Raw genomic sequence first — 27529 nt, forward strand, 5'->3', positions numbered from 1 at the left:
CAAGAGAACACGAATCCTTCCAGAGAATTTGGCTTTCGAGGAGTTGTTTAGCTCAAGCTTTCCAGTCTTTAATGGGACCCTGCTGTCAGTCTGTCTGCTGTCCCCAGCCTCTGTCTCCCTCTCAAAATTGAGTGTATGTTTTTGCCATGCCAATCTCAGTGCCTCCTGCCTCCTCTCCTTCCAATTGGCCTACAAAGGAAGAAGGGGCAGAAGGGCACAGCAGTAATTAGCCACCACTGAGTGGGAAAGGAAGAGAAAATGCCCACTCGCTCATCTAACCCTCTTGTCCACTGGGCTCTGAAGTCAGGTCTTGTGTTGAGGTTTGAGGTGGGTCCTCGGGCTTGACAGGTTGAAGACCACTGAGGTAAGATGAGGTAGCTAAATGCTGGACACCAGCATGGTAGATGAGGTAATGGTGCAACCCATTCAGGAATTCTCCTTTATTCTGCATACAGTTGTGGAACTCTGCAGCATCAGTAAATAAATCTCATGTTCTTTTAAACAGGCCAAAAGGGTGATTCAGGGTTACCTGGACCCCCAGGACCTCCTGGACCCCCTGGTCTGAAGGGAGATGGGGGCTCCCCGGGATTTCCAGGTCGTCAAGGCACACCAGGTCCTCCAGGGCTGCCTGGACCATCTTCAGAAGGTCCGAAAGGTAACCTTGGGCCACCAGGAATACCAGGGAGACCAGGTGAGTGAGTGTGAAATATAGTTGCCAATCGCTGTATTTTGCTGGCAGGCTATTGGTCTGTTGAACCAGGCTGAATTTCTGGTCCACCTTTTTTCTCAATACTGATAGGCTGTTTGGTTGACTCTACAAGACAATTTCCTGGGGTCTTTTGGGTATCCATCGATTTCTTGTGGCTCCCTGAGAGCAGCAGCATCAAGAGAGATAATAAAACAACCCCTGCCGCCGATAGCCTGGCAGCAAAATTCAGTTCCTTTGCGCGACTTGAAATGGCCTCCGCATGTCATCACGGCAATCACCCAACCAAGCACCCAGTCGACTTTAATAGCATCTTGCCAAGTATGCCTGCATCATGGCACACCACAGAAAATCCATCCTGTTCATAAAGCATAATAATGCACCCCATCTCTCAGGACCCCATGAAAATCACTCATGTTTTGGCAGCACAGCATGATCAAATTGGATGATGTCATCACCCACCTCTGCATCGTGTATGCGCGTCATCGCTCCATCCCATCCCATCCCATCCCATGGCCCTGACGGATTCAGTGCACCATCATTTCACCTTCATCCTTCCATCTTACGTCTTGTTTGCTGTCTGTCTGAGTACTAATCCTGGAAGTGAGCATTTTCCACCTTGGGCAAGCACCACTGAGCAGGCGATAAAATCTGTGTTGGAAGCAGGACATTCCTTAGTGTAAGCCAGGGGTTCCCAAACTTACCACGGTCACGGTGGCCTTCTTTCATGGCACCCTCTTCTTCCAGCTCTCCCGAGTGTTGTCATCTTGGATTGAAAGAGATCCAAGATGGGGGTGCCTGGGAGAGCTGGAAGAGGTTACCAAGGGACTTCCCTCAGTGCCTCGTGAACATGCACAGTTTAGGAACCACTGGCATAAGCAGTAAATCTGAGCTACTTTTTATGCTCCTAACTGCTGCATTAAAATTAACGGAGTGGATCCGCAGAACCATGATCTAGTTCCCATGCCACCAGCTCTTGCCTGCTGTACACTTTTATATGTTTTGGCCTCTTATGTGCAAGGCTGGCTCTAGTCTCTTCTTTTTTTTTGTTTGTCCACGTATGACTTGACCACATTGATTGGCGTGTTAGACAGCTAATTTCCTTTGGTTTAGAAAATGGATTTCTCACTTCTAAGGGCAAAGCCTGGTAGTATCCAGTGGTGGACCTCCCCACCCTGCGTCCAGGGCAAAGGTCTGCAATGGCACCCCCCCACACACAGGATGTCACTGCACTCAAATCTGCCCCCCCCCCACTTACCTGGAGCACATGGTGCCTCACACGACTCCAGGACATGTTGGGGAAGTCTCCTGAAGATTCCAGAAAACCAGAAGCATACTTTCCAATCCTGTTGGGAGCCTCAGAGAGGTTTCTGCGGGGTCCTAAAGGCACACAAAGCTCCATACCCGGGGTATTTGTCCCATAGAGTGAATGGCATTTGCCTTATAGAGTTCGCGACTGGTGGAATCACAGAGAATATGCAGTGGTTAAAAGGTTGGATTTCCGCAGGAGTTCTTCATCCTCAGGGCTGACCCAAGAATTCCTGGGACCTGAGAGAGAGCGCTAAATGCCACCCCCCCAACCTAGCAATAAGAACATAAGAACAGCCCCACTGGATCAGGCCATAGGCCCATCTAGTCCAGCTTCCTGGATCTCACAGCAGCCCACCAGATGCCCCAGGGAGCACACCTGATAACAAGAGACCTGCAAGGCTTCCTGGGAATTGTAGTTAAGAACATAAGAACAGCCCCACTGGATCAGGCCATAGGCCCATCTAGTCCAGCTTCCTGTATCTCAAAGTGGCCCACCAAATGCCCCAGGGAGCACACCTGATAACAAGAGACCTCATCCTGGTGCCCTCCCTTGCATCTGGCCTTCTGACATAGCCCATTTCTAAAATCAGGAGGTTGCACATACACATCATGACTTGTAACCCGCAATGGATTTTTCCTCCAGAAACTTGTCCAATCCCCTTTTAAAGGCGTCCAGGCTAGACGCCATCACCACATCCTGTGGCAAGGAGTTCCACAGACCAACCACACGCTGAGTAAAGAAATATTTTCTTTTGTCTGTTCTAACTCTCCCAACACTTAATTTTAGTGGTTGTCCCAATGCACCACCACTTCCATCACTGCTCTGCCTTGTGTCACAGATTTGATTACTCAGCCTTGTAAGTGATCAAGGTACTGTTCTATAGCAGGGCTAGGCAAACTTTCAACTTCAGGGATCCTGAACCTTTAAGAATTATATAGAAGAGGGAATTTCAGCAGGTGCAGCTTGTTACCTCACATGACATCATACAGTGGACCCTCTATACCCATAGGGGATCTGTACCAGAACCCCCCGTGGATACTGAAATAGCCTCCCTGAGCCTCCCAGATGCAACCAGAAGTTGCTGGCACAAACCAGAAGTGCCTTATGGTCTCATTTGGCAGCCCTTCTGAGGCCCTCCAGTTAGTGGTTCGGCGCCTGCGAATACTCAAAACCCCAGATGTTAAACCCACAGATGATGATGATGATGACGATAATAATAATAAACTTTATTTCTATCCCACCCTTCTCCCTAAAGGGACCCAGGGCGGCTTACAACATATTAAAAACAGATTAAAACATAATTTAACAACAGATAAAAACATATTAAAAACACATTAACAGAAACCATAAAAACAGTAGTCAGATAAAAGTCAGAATAAAAAGAGCATAAAACAGCAGTTCTTAGAGGAATCCGGCCTGTAAAAAACAACTAAAAGATGTATAAAAGATGTTTAAAAGGCCATGAAGTCAGAAGGCTTGTTTAAACAGCAGAGTCTTCAGGCCTCACTGAAAAGTTTCAGTTTTGGCAGTTTGCAGGTTTGCATAACCCAGTCAGGTGGAGTTTAACCTAAGCTGGTTTCATATTGATACGGAGCAACGCTAAATTGTGGTTGTGTTAATGAGAAATCAGTAATACCTGCTCAGTGGATCAGTCCCGACGGTGTGTGTTTGTGTTGCATGTGTCCTGTGCTATGTTGAGCATTCGTCTCACTCCGTTGTGCATGTCCTATGGTGGCTAGACCAAACTATTGTTGCTGTCAGAGTCAGCCCATGTTTGCATCCTCCCATAAGAAGCACCTCACTGGATCAGGCCAAAGGCCCATCAAGTCCAGCTTCCTGTATCTCACAGTGGCTCACCAGGGAGCACACAAGACCACAAGAGACCTGCATCCTAGTGCCGTCCCTTTCATCTGTCGTTCTGAGGTAGCCTACTTCTAAAATCAGGAGGTTGCACATACCCACCCATCATGGCTTGTAATCTGTGATAGACTTTTCCTCCAGAAATTTGTCCAATCCACTTTAAAAGGCATCTAGGCCAGATGCCATCACTGCGTCCTGTGGCAAGGAGTTCCACTCCCAGTTGATGAAAAACTGCCTTTGAAATGGTAAAGCCGTGGTGTGATTGATCACAAAAAGCAGATGATTCTCTGAATAAGGCAAAACTCCTTCCAAGGGCCTAAATGGATGCCTTGCAAACCTATTAAGTTTGATTGACAGTGTTGGCATCTGGATGGATTCTTCAGTGTGCTGGCAACCATTGGCTTCAGAAGAATTCCCTGTCTCAACAGGAGCTTGCTTGAATTCAAGAACCAATGACCACTTCCTCAATGGCCACCTCCCCCAAAGTAGTGATACCAAGACTATTTGTGTTGAATTGTTTTGTAAACTGACTTACGGGTTATAATAGTTTGGTCTATGCATCGTGCATGGAAAGAATATTTTTAGATGGACCGCTGTGAAACCGTTTAGTTTATTGATGTATCTAACCATATCATTTCCCCCTTCTAATGATGGCCTTGGTGAACTTTTGATCCCCTACTTCCAGGTTCCACAGGTTAGCTTAACTCTGGAGTAATAACTATGCATGAACTATGAACTATGCATTCATTTGACGGAAGCAAATGTCTCCGGTCTCTGGAATGAATATGCCAAGTCTTAAACCTTGACACTACTATAGTGGTCTAAGGAACAGGAAGGGGGTGTGGGACAACAGATGCACAAATTTGACTGCAATCCACCCTTGATAGTCTACATCTTGGAGTTAGTAATCAAGACTTGGGTAGATGTCCTGCCACGTCACTAATGACCCCACAGGCCTTTAAAGCAGACACAGAATTGGAGGCCATCTGACTATTTTCTAGACTTTTCTGTGACTTGAAAAACTGATTGGTAGCCAAACTTCATATATTTTTAACCTATTTCATACTCATGATGGACTAGCACTGGACATCATGGACGTTAGTTCCATCATGAGTAGAGTGGAGATTCTGTTCAAGTAACATATTTTTGTATCAAAACGAAACCCTTTTGAGGTTATTTTAGAATTGCCCGGAAAAAAAGTTGTACGTTGAAGTTCTGTTTTGTCTGTTGGTGATGTTTGAGGCCTGCTTGCCCAGAACAAGTGAACAGGACATTGTAACTTGAGAACAGGACATTGCAAAGGATTTTTTTTTTTTTTTTGCACAGGTATTCTGCAGTTCTGGTTTTGCAGAGGGGGATCACAAAGATTCTCAATAAAATAAGAAATTTCCCCCAGCTGTGCTCCGATTTCAGTGAATTGCCTGTTGTAGTGCACTGTTAGTCACACCAAATTATGATCATTTAAAACTCTTTCTGTGGCATAGAAATGACTTGGCATACGCATCTCTATGACATATATTAAGATAATAAGTCTTCAACATTTTGCTATGATAATCCTAAAGAAGAAGACCTTCCTCACGGCAATCACAGGTTCAGTTCTGTACATGGGGATTTATGTAGCATTCACCCATGACTCTCAAAATCCACAGCTGTGGCTTTTGCTAAAAACATCTGGTTGGTTGGTTGAGCGGTATGGCCCAGCCTCCTTGAGTACCTCCTTGAATACCGCTCAGCTCCATATTAATTCCTACAATGTCACCGTCCGTTTTGGCGCCTCGCACTTGCGTGCAAGCATTGGTGTCTGCCACCGTATAAATCATAGCAAAATGTGAATTATCTGTTGCAGCTGAATGTCCGTATTAGCTTCATCTTCTGCTATTAATATAGTAGTTTTGCAAGGGCGTAGAGAGAAAAGCAAGGGAGGTAGAACTGACCCATGTTATATGTATCCTGGCATAGCATTAAAAGTTGCATGGAATATGTATATTCTGAAATGTTTCACTGACATGAAAATATACTGAATGGTCTGTAGTCTGCCTGGTTGCAGCCCCAGAGAAGGCAGTGCTCCAGGATTGTATAAGCACATTCAATTTAAATTATTTCAAGGGGAACAACCTGGAGTTTATATCTTAAAAAAAAAAAATAGTCCTGGGCATTGATCAGGTCAGTGACAGGGATGTACCAGTATTCATCTCTAGGTGAAATTAACAGCTCGCCAGCCTCAGGCTATACCAGGGGTGTCCAAAGTTTTTGGCAGGAGGGCCACATCATCTCTCTGACAGTGTGTTAGGGGCCGGGGAAGAAAATAATTAATTTACGTTTAAAATTTGAATAAATTTATGTAAGTTTACATAAATGAATATATTAAAGATGAACTTATATGAACGAATGAAGGTCTTGCAATAGCTCAAGGCCTATAAAAGGCCTTGCACAAAGCAAGGCTGGCCTTTCCTTTGCTGCCGCTACAGCATCACAGACGTGAAACAACAAGCAGTGGAGGGAGCCCTCATCCCACATCTCATGCGAGAGGTCAAACAGTCGCCCTCACGCTGAGAGCGGTTGTGTTGGGCCAGTGCGGGTTCCAACAAATCTCCGGAGGGCCAGAGGCTCATTGGAGACTGGGGCCGCATTGAGAGGCCTCGAGGGCTGCAAGTGGCCCCAGGGCCGGGGTTTGGGCACCCCTGGGCTATACTGTTAAAACAAGCCTTCAGGAAAGAATGATCATAGCAGCCAAGTCACCAGAATAAATTGTACACGTGAATGATACTCTATGTAGCTGCATTGCGACCTGTACAGGGGGGGGCGTGGACCTTTTTCTGCATGCTGGTTTGCAAGGTTGTAAAGTGCAAGCAAAATATGCTGGTGAAATGGGTTTCTCTGTTTGAGTGTCGATATTTCTCATCTATGCTGCTTCTAACGAATCGTCTTATTTTGCACACTGTATGGTGTCTGATATCCCCCCTTAACATGGATCACGGGGCCTTGGTGAACTCTGACCCTTCCAGGTCCTCCAGGTTAGATTCTTAACTTGGTCGGTTTGTCTTGAATGATTTGTGATTTAACCTTGCACTTGCTCGTTTGGATTAAGAGTGACCGCTAATTATGAATTACCCGGATCAGGTGCGGGTTTGTCTTCCCAAACAGCACTGCCCGCTCACGTGAATCCTGCTGAATTAAAAATGAGAACTGGGTGCAGATATCTGTTTTCGTTTCTGAATCGCAGCACTGGCATCAAGGTGTTTGGGATCTTGGCACAGAACCTGTATGGAGACCCTGTGGTTGACCCTGCATGTCCCCAGACAGTGGGCACCACCACTGGTCCTGGGGTTGGCCAGCCAGATTGGCCAATATTTGATGGGCACAGCTGTTCACCAGTAGGCCAACCTTGCCAACCCTTGATACCTCCCAATGTACCATATCTTTTCCCAAGGCTGTGGGTAGTGATTCCCCCATCACTATTTGCATAGTTAATCCTCCAAAAAAGATATATGTGGCTAAAGCATTCATTAACAGAATGTTGTGAATACCTATTTGTTTGCTTTCCACAATTTATGCCGCCCTTCCACCAAGGATCTCAGGGTGGTGTGGGATTCCTTCCCTCCTTTTGTCCTCACAACAACCCAGCGAGGTAGGTTAGACTACGGTAGTGGCTGTAGTGAAGCGTTGGTGTAGTGTGACATCAAGAGACTGGGCTGTGAGTTGGGACGTCCCCAACCTCTGCTGTGATTTCTCACTGGGTGGACCCCGGCAACGCGAGTCAACCTGAGTCTTCCCCATTTGCAACATGGGGATAAGGCAGCTTACCTCACAGGGTTGTTGTAAGGATAACGGCAGGGTAATAAAAGCAAAGCTTTTTGCATAGGAAGTGCTATACAGAAATTCACCTTTAGTTGAGGGCTCCCTTTTTTCCTGCTCTACTTTGCCACCTGCAAGTTACTGATTGGCTCTAGAGAGAGACCCCCATCTGTTAATTTTGCATTGAAACATATCAGTTATATAACTCTCTTTTCTCCCTATGCCACATATGTAAGTCACAAAATGTAGAATGCCCTTTGGCGTCAGTTTTATGTAAGATGCAACACTACACTTTGAATTTCTCTCTCTTAGGCTGCAGTCCTAACCACACCTTCCTGAGAGTAAGCCCCATTGAACAAAATAGGACTTGTAAGGGTACAAGCCTAACGAGGTCTACTCAGAAGTAAGTCCTATTTTGTTCAGTGGGGCTTACTCTTGGGGAAAGTGTGGTTAGGATTGCAGCCTAAGAGAGACAAATTCAAAGTGTAGTGTTGCATCTTTAGGTCTAGATCTTTAACCAAGGATAACGTCAGGGTCCTAAAAGCAAAGCTTTTTGCGTACTCTAGAAAGATGTCCAGTGCAACAGGAAGATGTATCTAGATCTGTATCTTCTTTATTGGCAACCTTCAGTCTTGAAAGACTATGGTATCGCGCTCTGAATGGCGGTTCTGGAACAGCGTCTAGTGTGGCTGAAAAGGCCAATTCAGGAGTGACAATCCCTTCCACACTGGGAGCAAGTGCAGTCTGTCCCTGGTCTGTCTCCCTGGCTATGGGCCTTCCTTCTTTGCCTCTTTGCCTCAGGCTGCTGGCAAAGTGTCTCTTCAAACTGGGAAAGGCCATGCTGCACAGCCTGCCTCCAAGCGGACCGCTCAGAGGCCAGGGTTTCCCACTTGTTGAGGTCCATCCCTAAGGCCTTCAGATCCCTTTTGCAGATGTCCTTGTATCGCAGCTGTGGTCTACCTGTAGGGCGCTTTCCTTGCACGAGTTCTCCATAGAGGAGATCCTTTGGGATCCGGCCATCATCCATCATCTTCTAGATACACAGGAAAGGTGTCTAATGAGACATGCGCTTTTCCTTTAACCTGGGCCCATTCTTGGTGCTGCTGGTGATTCTGTGGCTATTGTCCAACTCCTGTTCCTAGCTGGTCCCCAGAACGCCATATCAGCTGCTTCTGTATCGATGTCAGCAAGAGAACCTTGCTGTTCTCTGTTTCAGTGGATTTGCAATCACCAGGATTAGTTTAATATTACCCCCCACACACACACCTTCCGTCCTAAGTCGCCCACCTTGACCCGCCACTTTCTGTCAAGGTGAGTCCCTACCTTGAGCCAACCCCAAGTGGGATTGGCTCAACATCTCTCAGCACCTGCAGTGGCAGGCAGAATGCTTTCCCCTCCCTTTCCTAGTGATGTGCCTGCTTCTTCTCCCACTCCCTGGACTGGAAAAGGAGACGGATGGCGCAGAAGAGGAAGCGTGGAGAAAAGGAGAGTGGTGGACTAGAGCTGTGGTTTTTGACCCTTTTCATCTCATGTCACACTGACAAGGCACTAAAATGGTCAAGGTGCACAATTGACAAGGCCCACCGCACTGCCAATAGGGGGCTCACAACCCCCAACAACCCTGCCAGTAAATGCCCCTCCCCAAACTCCTGTGGCACATGCGGGCCATTTGCGGCACACCAATGTGCCACGGTACGCTGGTTGAAAATCGCTAAGCTGGAGCGTCTCTGGAATTCTGGCCTGACAATCTTCTCCAAGCTTCCTTTTCTGCTCTGGGCCCTCCTTCTTTTTTCAATCCAAGGAGTGGAGAAGGAGGAGGTGCGGTGAGGGCAAGTGGGCAGAAAAGGTGGCCCACCCCCTCATCAATCAACCACCTGACCAACTACCTCAGTTGGCCTCCTAGATGGACCTTACTTGTCTGTAAGGCCAGAAGTGTTTTAAATGTGGAGTAAACAGTAAAAGTTGTTGAATGAACATGTTATAGGTGAGATAAATCATCTGAAACGAGCCACATCTCTTTTAGGAAACTCAAACTAGCTCCAAATTCCCAGGGTCTACTAGCCAGACCTATCTACCGTCCAAAGGGAGGGGGGAGTTGAATTTTGGCCCTTAAGCACAAGGCTTAATAGTAACAGAAGAAGCAGATTTCAGAGCACCCAAGTTGCACCCTGACCTGAAACTTCTGTTCCGTCACGTCAAGGTCTACCTGGTCCAGAAGGTCCCCGGGGACCCCCAGGAACTGGAGCAGTTAAAGGAGAAAAAGGAAACCCAGGTTTGCCAGGTCAACCTGGACTGCCTGGTTTAAAAGGAGATCAGGGATTACCAGGACGCGTGGTGAGTACATGGGGAGGAGGGAATATTTTGTTTGTAAAGTGTTGACGGATTTGGATGGATGAGATTTAGCCTGCAATCTGCTGTGCGCTTGCCTGGGAGTCATTGAACTCAGCGGGATTTTGAGAATGCATCCATGGGATTGCAGGCTTAGTTGAGAGGTACTTTTTTTTAAGGAACTGAGTCTTAAAACCTGACTTAGGGCCCATTCGTATCCAATTTTCTAGTGCTGGTGCTGCTATGCCAATGTAGTAGGTACTGCTTCCTGTGTTGGGGAGGCAGTCACAGAGGCCTCCTCATGGTATGGGAGCATTTGTTGCCTTACCTTGGGGCTGCATCGCAGCTGCACCAGTGCAGTAAAGTTGGATAGGATTGGGCCCTGAGACTAGTGTGTTGCTTTCTAAAATGCACTAGATGATTGTCAGTTCTATGAATCTTTGGGTCTCTCAATCTCTGAATCCATTTTCCTTCTAAAGAGCAAAGTGAAGGCTCTAATCCTGATGGGGAAAGGGATAGGCTTTGGAAAGCATGCAGCAGTTCAGAAAGCAAGGTTAAGTTTGAACACTTCCAGTTGTCTCTCACCACCTCCAACACTAGGAGACACCACATCAACCCTGCGGGATCACGCAAAATATCTAGTTTCGCATCCTGCTTCCCGAGATGTGAAAGCAAATAGCCTGCCCCAACTGTTGCCCTTGCACCCCCGCATTCACTGGTACAGGTTCTATATAGTGTGAAGCTAGAACCTCTGGAGGCCTTTCTGAGGTCTGCAGAGGTCACGTATGGCCTCTGCAGGCTTCAGAAAGCCACCTGGACATGACCAGAGAACACATCTGGGAGCTCAGGTACAGAACCTGCGGTGAGTTAAATCCTGGTGCTTACAACTCTTTTTTTTTTTTTTTTTGTGCTTTGATGCTGAGTTGTACTGGTTTGGTTTTCACCATTGGTGTGATAGCCATCATTATGTCTTCATAGGGTGATCCAGGCCGTCCGGGTCTGAATGGAATGAAAGGCGACCCAGGTGTTCCAGGAGTTCCAGGATTCCCAGGTATTTAAAAGGCAACTTTGTGGGAATTCTTTCCAACTGTCCATATGAAGCTGCCTTGCCCTGAGTCAGACTAATTGGTCAGTCTAGCCCAGCACTCTGATATAGGACTGTTGGCAACCTTCAATCTCGAAAGACTCTGGTATCGCGCTCTGAAAGGTGGTCCTGGAACAGCGTCTAGTGTGGCTGAAAAGGCCAATTCAGGAGTGACAATCCCTTCCACACTGGGAGCAAGCGCAGTCTGTCCCTGGTCTGTCTCCCTGGCTATGGGCCTTCCTTCTTTGCCTCTTAGCCTCAGACTGTTGGCCAAGTGTCTCTTCAAACTGGGAAAGGCCATGCTGCACAGCCTGCCTCCAAGCGGGCCGCTCAGAGGCCAGGGTTTCCCACTTGTTGAGGTCCACTCCTAAGGCCTTCAGATCCCTCTTACAGGGATCTGCAAGAGGGATATAGGACTAGGGATACCTTTATTGGCTCTCCACATCACCTGGTCTGGTTGGGTTGATGAGCTGCAGTACCTTCGCTGGCCATTGTCTGGGTGGCACTGCAGTGCAGCGAAGACCAGGCCAACTGTTGAGAACTGCCTTGGTGGAACCAGGAATAAAGCACTTGAGCCCTTTTACTAGGTTGTCATGTCCAATCCCCCTGCACCTTACAAAGTGAGATGCCTGCTCAATGTAAGGAGGTTAGTGAGTCAAGGCATTGGTTGTGCCTTTCCATCAGGGATGGACCCATCCATGAAGCCATCAGAGGCTATCACATTGAGGATGGGAATGCTTCCGTCCATCCACTCACCTCCGTGGTGGTTGTTCTTAATTGTTATGACTGTTTACATACCACTTTTTCACAAAAGGTAGATGACAAAGCAAAATAATCCCATAAACTGTTTCCCATCTGCAAAGGGCTCACAACCTGAAAAATAAGATGCAGAAGAGGTGCTGGAAAAGGCTCCGTACTGGGGCGAAAAGGGACAGTTGCTCTCCCCCTGCTAAGTATAAGAGGACACCACTTTAAGAGGTGCCCCTTTGCACCAGTTAGCAGGGACTAACAGGGACTAGTAACAATTAACAATGTTCCTTCTCCTGCTTGCTGGATTGGACAAGGAAGAGGGGGACAGAGTGGAAGAAGTGCGGCGAAGAGGGCAGCGGTGGGTTAAAGCATGGGAGACAGAGTAACCCACCACCCTTCTACACACTTTTCCTTCTGCTCTGACCCCCACCCCCTTCCTTGGTCTGGGAGGAACATTGCCAGGTGGGGGAGGCCCCATTTGATACGCTGCTTCAGACCCCAGGTCTTGGGCTGCTGTACTTTCCACTGTGCATTAACCGCGAGGGTTTGGTCTTTTAGGTATGAAGGGACCTTCTGGACCATTGGGACCCGCTGGCCTCGCAGGTGATCCTGGACTGCCTGGCTCACCAGGTAGGAATGGAGTTTTCCAAAATGGGAGCGAAAGTGTGGGGCCCTCTTTTTGTCTCCTCACTCATTTGATGGGTTGTCACTGATTTTGTCTTGGGTAGAGAGGTCCCTCTAGGAAAAGGTTTGCTTCTTATGCTTTCAAGAACCATTTGCATTTTGCTTTACAGGAACTGGCTCTTCAGAGACCAGCCTCCAACTTTATATTTCTGTGCAATCTTTTTTTTTTTAAAAACCCATGTAGGTTCCTTCCTCAAGGAAGCTCTTGGAAATGGATTTGTCTGGGAAAGCGACACACTGATGAGACCTTTTCTGCCATTTACTCATTTTACAGCCCAGTCCTAAGCCTGCTCCCCACTTTTCAGCCATTACAAATGCCCCCCCCCCCCCGCAGACTTTGGGGTATGGAAGTTTGCTATGGGGGAAGGCGGTTCTTCAGAACTCCAGTCCCAAGCTGCTTAGGGTTTTTTCAACCTGCACCTTGAATTTCACTCAGAAGCAAATGGTAATATTGTGATGGCCACCTGCTGAAATTCTTGGTAGTCCATCTACTTACTAGTTGTTTTTCCACTACTTAAAGGAACAAGCAACCCCCAATCCTAATGAATTTTCTGCGCCGTGATGCAGTGGTGCCAAAATGGCCTCTGTTGCATCCAGCACAGAAAGAGAGGCTGCCAGAGGTCTCCTTGAGGGAGGGGGACTTTTGTCTCCTTGTCCCAGGGTAAGCCCCTGCAGCCTTTATGGGGCTGCTCAAGTTTGTCCCAGCAAAATCACTGGTGCAAGTCCAAGAAGTCCAGTGTCGGGAAATGAGACCCAGGAAGAGGGATAGGATATGGTGGTAGCCACTGCTAACATTCCTGTCCTCTCCCAGGCCAAGTCCTCCTCCTGCCCTGCCTATGTTCTACCCTTCCCCTCCACCAGCCATGAGCCTCCATGCTGCGACAGTCGGGGTGCTTGCTCCTCTAGTGGTATCCAGTTTAGGATTGGGCCCTAAGTCTGTTGTGTTGATTTGATTGTTTGCTACAACTTTAATCCTTTTGTTTATTTGGTCTGACCCATCAGACAAATTGCTGGGCCTCTGTTGAAGCGGGTCCATTTGCTTTTGCTAAGGCACTGCATGGCAGTGGTTTGGTTTGCCCTGGTCTGACGCCCTCTGAATATGAGAGATGGCCACTGAGTCCATCTTAAGTCTGCGTTACTCTGTCCTAGGTCCTCCAGGGATACCTGGCCCAGCTGGACAAACAATTGTCGTCAAAGGTGACCCAGGTCCCCCTGGACCTCCAGGGCAGCCAGGACTGAAAGGCCTACCTGGAATTCCAGGCCCACCAGGACTTCAAGGTAAGGACGTCACAAGCGTGGGAGGCGAAGGGCCAGAGAGAGGCCAGACAGGGAAGGAATCCAGCTGGAACGAGGAGTTCTATGAAAGACGAGAACTATTCAATTGTAAAAATCCTTATGGGGGTTTAGAACAGCCTGCCTATGTAAACCGCCTTGGATTAAAGTCTGAGGAGACATCTGACGATCAAAGAAAGGCGGTATATAAATACCTGTATAAATAAATAAGTAAATCTGTACAAGCAGCCAGTTGCACGTATGACATTTGGGTGGCTCTGTGTGCCTTAATGCTAATCCTATGGAAACTTTGGGCAAAATCTTAACCCCTTATCTCAGTGCTTTCCAGCACTGGCATAGCGGCGCCAATGGGACATGTGCTTCATCCTGCAGTTGGGTGTCACTCAAGGAGGCCTCCTCAAAGTCAAGGAATGTTTGTTCCCTTACCTGAGAGCTGCATCGCCCTTAAGTCAGTGCTGGAAAGGGGTGAGGATTATTAATGATCTGCATTGTCATTCCTCCCCCCCCAGGTCCAGTTGGCCTTCCTGGTGATACTGGGAGAGATGGAATTTCTGGATTTGATGGTCCGGCTGGTCGTAAAGGAGAGAGAGGACTTCCTGGTCAACCAGGTACTGTAAGCCTCCCCTCCCTGTCGAGCAGAATTGCAGAGGGAATACAGAGAGGTGTGTAAAAGCCCATAGCATTATTGTGAAGGGCTTCCCCATTGCAGCTCAGTTGTGGTTTAAGGGAGAAGCTGGGGCAGAGGGGTGGTGTACCTTTTTGGCATGCAGAAATTCCCTGGTTAATCCCTGATGGCAGCCCCATCCTCCTCCAGGCAGAGGGTCTGGAACCCCAAAGAGCCGAACTCATATGACACATAAAGATACCTCCTGGCTGGAAGGCGGCTTAGAAATAAAATAAGAGCATCTGATGAACTTGGGATACTTTCCAAGGTCTTCTGCTGCAGCCATCTGCAGTTGCCATGAATAAGAACAGGGAACTCAAGGGGTGCTCCAGTGGGGTGCTCTCATTAGAATTGAATGGGAATAAGCCCAGTGTAGGACTGGGCAAGCACGAGTGCTGACCAGCTGCTGTGGGGGCAGAGGGGAAGCCATGTTCAAGGTTGGCAACTGAAGAGACATCTTAAGAACGCATGAGCTGGAGATCAGCGTGACTCTCCTAAGAAGCAAAGCACTTAACTAAAGTATCAGGAGTGGTTGAACCCAAAAAGGGCCTGAAACTTGAAATAAGTTTAGGGACGGGCAGGGGGAGTTTGAGAGGCTGCATGCTGGCGCATAGCTCGTGCATCTTGACATCTGCTGTTGTGTCGGGGTGAGGATGGCCTAACCACTAGGCTTCTCTACTGGGTTTATTTCCTGCAAACAGGTTTACGAGGTTCACAGGGCCCCCCTGGTCCCGATGGGTTGCAAGGACCTCCTGGTCTTCCTGGATCCGCTTCGGTAGCCCACGGATTCCTTATCACCCGCCACAGCCAAACGACTGACACGCCGGCATGCCCACAAGGAACGATCCAGATATACAATGGCTTTTCTCTTCTCTACGTGCAAGGAAATGAGAGAGCCCATGGACAGGATCTGGGTGAGGCATCTGGTTGCAGGGCTGGTCCAACCATGAGGTTGACCAAAGAGGTTAACAGGCAGCAGAGCGGTGGAGTTCACCCACCTGCAGCCACCCACTCCCTTTTCCCCACTCCATGGGTTGGAAAAAGGACAGAGGAAGAGGAAGGAGGAGACAAGAGTAGTGGGCTGGAAGGTCGGAAACCTCTCCGTTCACATTTTCTCTTCTGCTCCATCCTCCAATTCAGGCACCAGGCCTATTGGAATTGGCAACTGTTATTGTCTTTGCCTTGGCAACAGTCTTTGAGGTGTAGGCCATTATGAATTCCATTTCACAGTGGAGGCAGACAGAAAGCGACTTGGCCAGAGCAGCCGCGGACCTCCACAGCCCTGCACCCGGGGCAAAGCTCTGCGACAGCGCCCCCTGTGGGCTGTCGCTGCCCCCCTCAGGCAGAAATTCGCCCCCCCCTACTTACCAGAGGCTCTTGGAGCCTCATGCAAACTCCTCCCATGCCAGGGAAACCTCTGTGAGGTTCCCCGGCGCTATAAGCTGTGCTTCCGGCAAACCAGAAGCACAGTTTCCGCCCCCATCAGGAGCCTCAGAGAGGCTTCCACGGGGCCCTAGAGGCTGGCGCTCAGGGCATTTGCCCCAGGTAAGCCTATGCCAGGCGCACGCAACTGGGCCAGAGCCCCAAAGCAAATGCTTGGCTCTGTCTCGCGTATCCGTGGCCAGTTTGCGGTGCAGTTGGACCTTGACCACATCTATCCATAAGCTGTAGATGGAGAAGAACAACACAGGAGCTTTTGGGAGCTGTATGGAATTGAGAGCCCAATCCTATGCGTGCCTGCTCAGGAGTAAGTCCCATCAGTGTCGATGGGGCTTTGTTCCAGGAAAGTGTGGATAGGCTTGGGCTGTGAGATCCTTTGCCGTGTTGGAAAGATTTTCAGATTCTTTTAACTGACGCAATGCCAAACAGTCGCAACCCTTTTAAAAGGGTTTGGAGGCTTTATTTCTACAACAGGGAGTTACGCACAAGCCAATTGATTCAGTTTGGATACAAATGTTCACCCTTCATTCCCCATCCTGTTTCTCAAAGAACCACACCCAGAAAATCACATTAAATAACATGAGATAAACAAGTTACCCGTGTGACACTGTATATCACTTCCACCTCCTTGTTGGGCATATTATGACAGGTTTGGTGCGTGGTCCCAGCTCTAATTAGGAGGTCATTTTGCCCTGCATCTCAAAATGTTCCTGGCCCACACTAAGGGTTATACAAGATCCTGGAATTTTCCCTTGGGGAAAGTTATGATCTACATGTTCTGCCAATCATGATCTCTTTAGGTCACTTTGACATAATGACCCTCCTATCCTATTTTGAGGGGGAACAACAGTCATTCTCTTGGCTCCAATTTCAGTTATTTTTCTTAAACTAGAGAAGATAAGTTAACCCTCTAAAATCTCTATCAGCCGTCGCGAGAAGCAAAGGTGTCATCCTTCCCCCGTTCACCGACAGTGTGTCTCTCTGTTTGCCAGGTACTGCCGGGAGCTGCCTTCGCCGTTTCAGCACGATGCCCTTCATGTTCTGCAACATCAACAACGTCTGCAATTTTGCTTCTAGAAACGACTATTCGTATTGGCTGTCCACTCCGGAGCCAATGCCAATGAGTATGGAGCCATTAATTGGAAAGAACATTCAGCCATTCATTAGCCGGTGAGAGCGAGAGAGCCTTAATAGTGGTCTTGATAAGAGGTCTTCAGTAGGTGGGCCAGGGTCAACCTGAAGTGGGTTACATCAGAGCTGCTGCCGCCATTTTTGTTTTAGGTCTAAATTTTTTTTTGCTTTGGGGGTGCTGAAGTGGACTTGGAATTAGACTCAGAATAAACCAAGCTTGCTACGGGCAGCTTTGAGCTTGCCATGGGGAGCTTTCCCCCGTCACTAGACTATATGCACCAATGCCTTGCACTTTTGTCTGGTTAGGGACCTGGGAATGTTGGCCAGAGAGAAAATGGGTAAATGTCCAAGCATAGCCTTATTTAGCTTGCACATTTATTTTGGCTGACCAAAAATAACTATCTATATAGCAGGTGTGATGCATGCTCAACCTAAATAGCCAGAAGTAAAAGAAAAATAAACATAAGAACATCAACAAATGGTTTGGAAGGTTGGATGAAACTGTACAAAAGAGAAAATCACATAGACAGTATAATAATAACTAGGTATTTATATGCCGCCTTTCTGGTCATTGGATTACTCCTCTGACTTTATTCAAGGTGGTTTACATAGGCAGGCATTTCTAAATCCCTCAAGGGGATTTTGACAATCATAGAGGTTCTTTCTTTCAAGAACCAGCAACATTTCAGAATGGATCTTCCTGGTTTGGTCTCACTTCTGGCCTCCAGTTCTCCCACGCAGGCTGACAAGCAGCTCCATCTCTCACCTGGAGGACAGCCAAGATGCTTCTTGCTCACACCAAGAGCAGGTGGAATCACTCAGCTGGGCTTGTCAGCTGCTTCAAGGTCTCGCCATTCTTAGCTGTTCAGGGAGCTGCCGGTGTCCTTGAACTGGCGACCTTCTGATGTTATCTTCAGGCTAATGGAGGCTCTACCCTCTAGACCAGACTTCCTGCCCAGTATTTGAAATAAGTTTACACAAGTCAGCTCCATGGGTTTGGGACCTGCAGAATTAACCCAGCGTATGGATCAGGAGGGCCTCGTTGTACCTCCTGGATGCGACCGGAAGAGTCTTCCAGTCACATCTAGAAAGGAGGACTTTTTGAGACCAGGGATGCTGCACAAGACCTTCCCGGGTCTTAGAAGGCCTGCCAGAGGCCTCCAAAAGGTAATTTGGGTTTCTTGCCAAAACCAGAAGGCCTCCCAGATGTGACAGGAAGATTCTTCAGGTCACGTCTGGGAGAGGTACGGGAAGGGCCGACCCATGGATTTGATTATCCGTGGGTTTCAGATCCCTTGCCGGTACTGAGATCCAACCGTAATTGAAAATGGCTGAAAGAGAAAAGCAGTGAAAGTCAAGGTTATTGCTGAAGACGGCTTATGTGAGAGCAGTAGCTATATGAAGCATGAGATTCTCACAAAGTTTAATTAATTTATGGAACTTATGGCGACGACTACTACCTTCAGCGACTCAGACACCTGATCCATCAGGGCCTTTCTTCTGTGTATTAAGAGTTTGATGCCGTTTGCTTGTCAATCTTTCCTTTTCCTTCAGCTGCGCAGTCTGCGAAGCTCCGGCCATGGTCATCGCAGTCCACAGCCAAACCATTCAAATCCCGCCATGTCCACAAGGCTGGAGCTCGTTATGGATTGGCTACTCCTTCATGATGGTATGGGCTCAGTCCAAAATGTGCAGCAATAGTGCTCTGAGTGGCTATCCTCTTGCCTCTGCGCGTTGCCTTCCTGAATGGGGAGAGTGGTCGATCAGAAAGATGGGAAGGGAAGGCTGTAGATTATTTTGAGGAGTCAAAGAAGCAAGTGGGCAGAGGCGGCTTTGCGAGACAGGGAATCACTGATTGATTTTCTGCGATGTGAAGTACTTTGTGAGCTACACTTGATTGAAAACGGGTTTATTATTGTTAAAGGGATTTTGACGCTGCCTTTCTCTAGACACAAGGCTTTGGCAGGTTGCTCATAAACCCCATTTCTTTTTTCAAATGGGGTTTTTACAATTGGTCCTTATATTTATTTATTTATTTATTTTATTAATTTATACCCCGCCTTTTTGCCCAGCGGGCACACAAGGCAGCTTACAAACACTTTAAAAATACATTAAAAAACAATTTACAATAATTAAAAAACTAAAAACAAACAAACCCCATGGATTTTCATATAAAAAGCAAGAACGCCAGCCAGCCTGTCAACAATTAAAAGCTTTTTGAAATAAAAAGGTCTTCAGTCCACGCCAAAATGTTAGCAACGAGGGAGCAGTTCTCAGTTCTAAGGGGAGGGTATTCCACAGTTCGGGGGCCACCACCGAGAAGGCCCTCTTCCTGGCCGCCGCCCCTCTCACATCTCTTAGTGGCAGCACAGTCAAAAGGGCCCCCCCCAGATGATCTAAGAGCACGGGCAGGATTGTAGGGAAGGAGGCGGTCCCTCAAATACCCCGGACCCGAGCCGGTACTGTATATACAGTACATATAGCCCTCAATTTCGCCTGATGTCTCCCCTTCAATGTGTGGTTATCATCCTGGCTGCCCTCCTTCCGAGCCTTACAAGCAGCCACAGATAACGCCTTGGCTGTTTCTCAAGACTTCATCTTGTCAGCTGACTCCACCACATTCCACACACTCCGCATTCCTCGGTGAGCTCCGTCAGCGGCTACCGGACTCTCACCCAAAGCCAATCCAAGGCTGATCCTGTTTAGCATCTTCAGGCAGGGCAATAGCTCAATCTCCAGACCCCATCTCCTGCCTCTGTTATAAATATTGGGTTATAAAATATGGTTTATAAATATTCCTAATAATCTTTGCCCTCTAAATCAGCAGCGGACCTCCCCAGCCCTGCACGTGGGGCAAAGGTCCGTGATGGCGCCCCCCCCTGCACAAAAATCCATCCCCCTACTCAACTTATGGTAGGTCAGCAACTGCTCTAAATGTCCTTTTCCTCCAAGGCATTGCATAAGAGGATAGTGTCACTTTCCCCTGTTTTACCTGAGCCTTCAGTGCATTTGTGACATCATCAGTCATTCAACCAATCCTTAATCTCCCCTCAGAACAATTTGCATGCCTAGCAACCAACATACTTAATTAAAGAGAAGGGCAAAGACTGACATGCCTAACAAGCATGGAAACAAAGGGTCTAGGGTGAACACAGGATACTGCAGTAGATGAACTTTGGGTCTGATCCTGCAGGGCTCGTCTTACCTTGTTATAGATTGTGTGGTGCAGTAGTTACAGCACAGAAGGGGAATAAAAAAACAAACCCCCGTGTTTTTTCTTGCACGTGACTGATTTCTCCAGCTGCCTGTCAATGGCAGTGAAACTAATTCTGCTGTTTTGTTTCTTAGCACACAAGTGCTGGCGCAGAGGGGTCCGGGCAGGCCTTGGCCTCCCCCGGTTCCTGCCTGGAAGAATTCCGCTCGGCTCCCTTCATTGAGTGTCACGGTCGAGGGACCTGCAATTATTATGCCAATTCATACAGTTTCTGGCTGGCAACGGTGGAGGTGGCGGAAATGTTTAGGTAAGCAAGTGTGCCGTTGTCAAAACAGGGTTTCTAGCTCGATGCGTGCACAAGCCTGTGTGTGCATATCTCATATACACAGAATACAGTCGGATCGCGGGTCCAAAATCTGCAGATTTGATCACCACAAATGCCAGTGGATACCAGAAGTCCATATTTATTTTATTTATTTACACCCCACCTTTCTCCCAAGGCGGCTTACAAAAATGATTAAAAACACAATTAAAAACATGATTTACAAACAAGATAAAAGCATATTTATTTAAAACCCTTTTAAAACAAAAACAAAAAAAGAGTACCAAATCCAACGTGTTTACCTTTTCGCGGCCCAACCATGCGGTTTCCAAGCTCTACAGGCACGGAAAGATCCACTTCTGGATAGCTCAGAGGTTCCTTTCTTTGCATTCTGGGATGAGTGACCCGGAACCTCCTTGTGACCCAGAAGTGGGTCATTTGGTACTAAAAACAGCTCTACAGGCTTAGAAACAGCAAAATGAGGGGAACCCCAATTTGGGCACTTTTTGTTGTTGTTAAAGGGCTTTAAATGGTGGGCATCCACTGATTCTGATATCCGCAGGGAGTTCTAGAACGGAACCTCTTCAAATACCATAGTCCAACTGTATGTGGGAGGGAGCAGGATTGTGTCCACTGTGTATGTATGGAGGGAAGCATTGCTGCAGGGCTGGGATTTTCAATCTTGCCTCAAATGGAATATATTTGGCCAACCTCTGTTCGTCTGTCTGTCTAACCAACTCACATGATGACTGAGGATCACGTGGGATAGGAAGAACCTTCTTCAATTCCAAAAGATCTTTAGGGCTGGTTAAAAATGAGATCATAGTGGTTCAGTGACGGTGGTAGTGGGCTAGGTCAGGGGCTTCCAAACTATGACCCGTGGACCAGAGGCAGCGCACCGAGAAAATCTTCTTGGGCACAGCGTGGTGGTGGCAAAGACTTACTATTCTGCCCCGCCACCTCCCATCTTCACACCTGATCTTTTGTAGAAACTCTCAGCGGGCAGCCACTTCCCCCAGGAAATTCTTGGGTGATTGCCAATGGAAGTGTCTGTCTGGTACAAATTTCTAGAAAGATTGGCTGTGAAGACTGGATGCAGCAGGGTGGAATGGTAAGCCTTCGTCATTGCCACGCCATGTCCAAGAGGATTTTCTTGGTGCTCTGTAGGCCACAGTTTGGCCCCTTGGTCAGGTGACCTGATAGCCGTGGCTAACACTGTTTGTATTTTTGACATTTTACGTTAACCAGTAAACCTCAGTCGGAGACCCTGAAAGCCGGCGATCTGAGGACACGTATTAGCCGATGCCAAGTGTGTATGAAGAGGACGTAATGTCTTGGGAGACTTTGAAAACCACTGAGAATTCTTTTGGTGCACTGTCCATCAGCTATAACAATGGTGCTATTGTGCAGAAGAAGAAAGAATGAACTTTAGAAACACCAACGAGAGAGAGAGAGAGAGAGAACATCCTGGTGATGTGGATTCCAGCGTTCTATCCCCCAAGGCGGTCTTCTGGTGCATTTTTATCAAGAGAACTGTCCTCTTGTGAAAAATATTGGAGACGCTCAAGGGTCACTGTGGATCAGAAGGTAATGCTGCCATATCTCCCCACCCCCGCACCCCGGTCGTGCCATTTGAAAAAAATCGCCCTGCAGAAGAGAGGCCAGGATGCACTGTGATGATTCAAAATGATGAGACTGACACTCTGAGAAGACCATTCTTCATGGTGCTACTAACCCCCTACTGTAACCCCAGGTTTTTAATATGAAAAAAAAAAGTTTAAGCTTATTTAAGCTTTCCTTTGTAAGTAATGAAATGTGTATATTGTGTAAACACCTTTTTTTTTTTGGTTTTCAACTTCTTGAGCATTTAGACACGAACCAGCCTGAAATCACACTTGTCTTCACAGAAAAAAAAAAGCAAACCTATATATAGAGATATATAGATTTTATATATATGCACACGCCAGCCTTAAAATACCCCACTGAAAGCGGGCAGCGATATTGCATAGCCAAGACGCGAAAAGGAGAATTCTCAGCTTTTGACAGCCCAACCACTACTGAGCTTGGAAGTCTCTTTTCAGTCCTTCAATCACACTTTCCTTTTGGGAAACCTACAAAAAACAGCTGGAAAAGGCATCCGTGTTGCCTGCCGCAGGACTGAAGATTTTCTCTGTCTTTACGAAGCCAAAAAAAAATATGAATTTTTAGAGGTTTTTATTTTTGCATATTCTGTGGAAGTTTGGAAAATTCTCCGCCTATCCTGTATTCTTTTGTAAGAAAGATTAAAAAGTCATATGCATTTGTGTAATAATTGCTGTGTCACTTCAGCAAAATACCCCTCTGTGAAAAAAAATATGCAGGTAACTCTGACAGTATAAATATTATTTGTACACACGCACAAAAGAACCCCACTTTTTTTTTATTTTCCCAGAAGGGATGTCATGTATTTTATCAAAAATGACTGTACACTCTGAGAATCCTTTGAAATAAAATGGAAACCGGTGAGAGCGGATCTTTTCATACCTTCACTTAAGTTGAGCGGTGATTTTTTTTCCAGTAGCAGGTTAAGAACATAAAAAGAGCCCCTCTGGATCAGACCCAAGGTCCATCTAGTCCAGCTTCCTGTATCTCAGGGAGCCACATATGACAACAAGAGACCTGCATCCCGGTGCCCTCCCTTGCACCCGGCAGGTTCCCCAAAGTCCAATTTTTCAGATGATCGCAAGTGCATAAAAATCATACCTATATCATTTGTTTATGGTAACAAAAGATGGGTTTTTTGTATGCATGTGAGGGCTGCGACTGAGCAGATCTGTGTTTTCCCCCAAAACCAGTGGTTCCCAAAATTTACGCCATAGCACCTTAGGGTGTGGCTGGCCTAAGACCACCAAATGAATTCGTGGCCTCAGGTGACGAATGTGGTGAATACTTGTATGGGAGATGGCAGCTCTTTGAGTCTCTAGCCCCTATGTCAATGTAGGGCTTTAACCATAAAAACTAGGGCCTTAAGTTGGCCCTGAAAACTGCAGAGGACTGAGCTGGAAAGCCAGGGGGGCAAAATGCCCATGGCCTGGGCTTCCATGGGGCCAGGGCCATGACAAAACAAACTATGCAGTACAAAATAAGTTTATTAATAAATTTGGGTACCTCAATCTCGGCCTACCCTGTGTTTCCACTGCAGCTTTAATGCATTTTCAGTGCATTTATATTACTTCAATGCACTCTGGAGACTGGTCTTGATGCCACTGAAGGCAGCTTCATAGCCTGGTTTTGGCACAACCATAAAACCCTAAATGGGACATGGATATAAAGAACACAGTTATAGAGCACTTTCATACATATTCTTACAAGAATCCTATAAGATAGGTCTGTACTATTCCAACATGCAGGACTGGCCTCACGTAAGAACATAAGAACAGCCCCACTGGATCAGGCCATAGGCCCATCTAGTCCAGCTTCCTGTATCTCACAGCGGCCCACCAAATAACAAGAGACCTCATCCTGGTGCCCTCCCTTGCATCTGGCCTTCTGACATAACCCATTTCTAAAATCAGGAGGTTGCGCATACACATCATGGCTTGTACCCCGTAATGGATTTTTCCTCCAGAAACTTGTCCAATCCCCTTTTAAAGGCATCCAGGCCAGACGCCGTCACCACATCCTGTGGCAAGGAGTTCCACAGACCAACCACACACTGAGTAAAGAAATATTTTCTCTTGTCTGTTCTAACTCTCCCAACACTCAATTTTAGTGGCTGTCCCCTGGTTCTGGTGTTATGTGAGAGTGTAAAGAGCATCTCCCTATCCACTCTGTCCATCCCCTGCATCATTTTGTATGTCTCAATCATGTCTCACCTATGAGGCCAACTGAAGCAGGCAGGAGCGTGGCTCACCTCTGTCCATTCACTTTCCTCCACTGCTCCTCCAACTCCAGCTTCCTGGATTGAAAAACGAAGAGGGACCCAGAGCAGAAATGTAGGGATAGAAGAGTGGTGGGCTAGAGAGTGCCTCTGATGCCCGCCACGTCCTCCTCTGCTCCATCCCTCTCTTCTGTTGCATGTTCAGGAAGCAAGAGGAGCAGAGGCTGGCAATCACCAGAGACGGTGGCAACATCAAAGCCAAACGTGGCCGGGCAGGGCAACTTTTGGGAAGGGTCCCAAAAGAAGCTTTGTACCCCCTGATTAAATTTCTCTCAGAGGCCCTGAGGCAGGGTCATCCCTATATCAGCCCATCACACCCACTGCCCCCCTCCCGACTCTGTCAACTTTAATCATGGAAGAACTGGATGGAAATATGTGGAATTTTTGCCCACATTCCCTTAGCTTCCTGGGAGGCACCAGGATGTAGGTCTCTAGTTATCTGGTGTGCTCCCTGAGGCATTTGGTGGGCCGCTGGGAGATACAGGAAGCTGGACTAGATGGGCCTATGGCCTGATCCAGTGGGGCTGTTCTTATGTTCTTAACTACAATTCCCAGGAAGCCTTGCAGGTCTCTTGCTATCAGGTGTGCTCCCTGGGGCATTTGGTGGGCCGCTGTGAGATACAGGAAGCTGGACTAGATGGGCCTATGGCCTGATCCAGTGGGGCTGTTCTTATGTTCTTAACTACAATTCCCAGGAAGCCTTGCAGGTCTCTTGTTATCTGGTGTGCCCCTTGGGGCATTTGGTGGGCCGCTGTGAGATACAGGAAGCTGGACTAGATGGGCCTATGGCCTGATCCAGTGGGGCTGTTCTTATGTTCTTAACTACAATTCCCAGGAAGCCTTGCAGGTCTCTTGTTGTCTGGTGTGCTCCCTGGGGCATTTGGTGGGCCGCTGTGAGATACAGGAAGCTGGACTAGATGGGCCGTTGGCCTGATCCAGTGGGGCTGTTCTTATGTTCTTAGCTTCCTGTATTACTTTGCATTGATGTTATAATGATAAATCCTTAGGGGCATTTAACTCTCCCACCCAAGAGTAACAAGTAGGTCTTGCACTGGTGGGGATCCAAATTAGTAAACTTTGCAAAGAGGCATACACAACTCTCATGGGCTCAGTTTTCCACCTGTACAATGGGAGCAATAGTGACCTTAAGGTTGTTTGGGGCATGGATGTGATGAAGACTTGCCCAAAAAACAAGCTGGGTGCTGCAGATGCTACTGAACGTCTAATAAGAAGGCCCACAATGAATTAAATTGAACACAGTTATAGAGCACTTTCATACATATTCTTACAAGAATCCTATAAGATAGGTCTGTATTAGTCCAACATGCAGGACTGGCCTGCATTTGTCAAGAATTAAATGGAGGGGGGGCATTGCTAGGTTGAACCACATGATGGCAGTATCTGCAAAAAGAAGGAAGAGTTACCTTATAGAGGCAGGGTGGCCACAAGTTTCACAGTGTGACCGGTACAGATTTCATTTCTGTGTGCTTCCAAATGGGATTTTGCGCACCAAAGAACTGCACGGGTGTTACCAGATGGGTGGACGGATGGATTGGAAGCGTTGCCTTAATGGGGAGCAGCTGCTCACAGGCCTGCAGTAAGCAACAAACTGGGGTTTAATTTGACAAAGCAACACTAATCCATGTTTCTTGGACTGATTTTAACATGAGAAACTAGATCTCTCCCCCCTCCCCTAAGTAAGCTGGCTAACAAATGGCCTTCTCTAGCTCAAAGCCCATTTTACACCTTTCGCAGTTCTCTGGGAAGTCGCTCTCCCAAGGGCATGTAATAATGGTAGCAGGGCCTCAACGTTACATTGGAGTAGGCAAAGCAAGTGGCCAGACTTAAAACACAATCCCTGTCCTATGGACCCCACAGTTCTTGTGGATTTGCTGCTCTTGGGGCTGGCCTGTCCATAAGGCCATTGTCACATCAGGCACCAGATTGATGAGGGGCTCCTTGCCACAGGATGAGGTGATGGCACCTGGCTTAGATGCCTTTCAAAGGGGATTGATGGAGGAAAAGTTCATCACAGGTTACAAGCCATGGGTGTATGCAACCTCCTGGTGAAGTAGACTCAGAATGCCAGGTGTAAGGGAGTGGAAACAGGATGTAGGACTTTTATTGTCTTGCATGCTGCCCAAGGCATCTGGTGAACCACTGTGAGATACAGGAAGCTGGACTAGATGGGCCATTGACCTGATCCAGCAGGGCTTTCCTTATGGGCACCCATCTCTGTCTGCCTAGTTGCTTCTACTGCTCCTCTTTATCTTCCTTCTGGCCCCTGGATTGGAAAAGGGGCCAGGAAGGAAGAGGAATTGTAGAAGGGATTGCTGAGCTACAGCATTGCAAAGTGTGAGCTGCAGAGAGGCTGGCGCATCATCAGGTAAGGGGGCCAGCAAATAAGAAAGGGGATGAGGGGCATCTATAAAGATGTTTTTAGCTCATCCTTCTTTCCAAGAGCTCAGGACGGGGGTGATACACAGGGTCTCCCATTTGCATTCTTCACAGCCTCCCTACGAGGTAGGCTGGGCTGCAAAGACAATTGACCCAAGGTCATCAGTGAAGTTTAGGGTCAGAATGGAAGACTCCAGATTGCTCATGTCGCTCCAACCCAGTGATTTGCAACCGGTGTGCCACGGCCCACTGGCGTACCCCAAAAGACAGTTGCCCTAGAAACAGAGCCGCAGACCCCAGAAGAGTCTCCCGGAAGCAACTTCACAAAAGGTGAAGACCGTAGAGATCAGTGAGAGAAGGAAAATATTGCAATAGCCATTGGAACCACTACATTGCATTCAGTTCCCACATCATGGCCTGCCAACTCCTGCTGTTACTGGGGTTTGGCGATAGCTATACCAGCAGAGGTGTTGAAGCAAATGCATAAGTGAGTGAGTGAGTGAGGGGGGTTAATCAGTTTTTGTGTGATGACTGAGATTTGCCACGTCTAACTTAGTTGCAGAGCTCTCGACCCTAAAAGATTTCCAAGACCAACAGCGAGGAAAATGATTCCATATTTTTTAAGGTATT

At 47.5% G+C, this 27529-nt stretch overlaps 1 protein-coding gene across 1 annotated transcript in view; it reads left to right on the plus strand.

Annotated features, from left to right (window-relative positions):
- Positions 1 to 23111, plus strand: part of COL4A5 (collagen type IV alpha 5 chain) — a 115222-nt gene extending 92111 nt beyond the window's left edge. The window contains exons 41-51 of the mRNA XM_066640136.1: positions 506 to 691; positions 9874 to 10007; positions 10980 to 11052; positions 12394 to 12465; positions 13669 to 13797; positions 14322 to 14420; positions 15178 to 15390; positions 16909 to 17086; positions 18602 to 18716; positions 20396 to 20568; positions 21832 to 23111. Of these exons, the coding sequence (XP_066496233.1) occupies positions 506 to 691; positions 9874 to 10007; positions 10980 to 11052; positions 12394 to 12465; positions 13669 to 13797; positions 14322 to 14420; positions 15178 to 15390; positions 16909 to 17086; positions 18602 to 18716; positions 20396 to 20568; positions 21832 to 21913 (1454 nt within the window). The 3' untranslated portion in view covers positions 21914 to 23111. The remainder of the gene's footprint in view (positions 1 to 505; positions 692 to 9873; positions 10008 to 10979; positions 11053 to 12393; positions 12466 to 13668; positions 13798 to 14321; positions 14421 to 15177; positions 15391 to 16908; positions 17087 to 18601; positions 18717 to 20395; positions 20569 to 21831) is intronic.
- The last annotated feature ends 4418 nt before the right edge of the window (positions 23112 to 27529 follow it).

The sequence above is a fragment of the Tiliqua scincoides genome, chromosome 12, assembly GCF_035046505.1.
Source record: "Tiliqua scincoides isolate rTilSci1 chromosome 12, rTilSci1.hap2, whole genome shotgun sequence".
NCBI classification, from domain to species: domain Eukaryota; kingdom Metazoa; phylum Chordata; class Lepidosauria; order Squamata; family Scincidae; genus Tiliqua; species Tiliqua scincoides.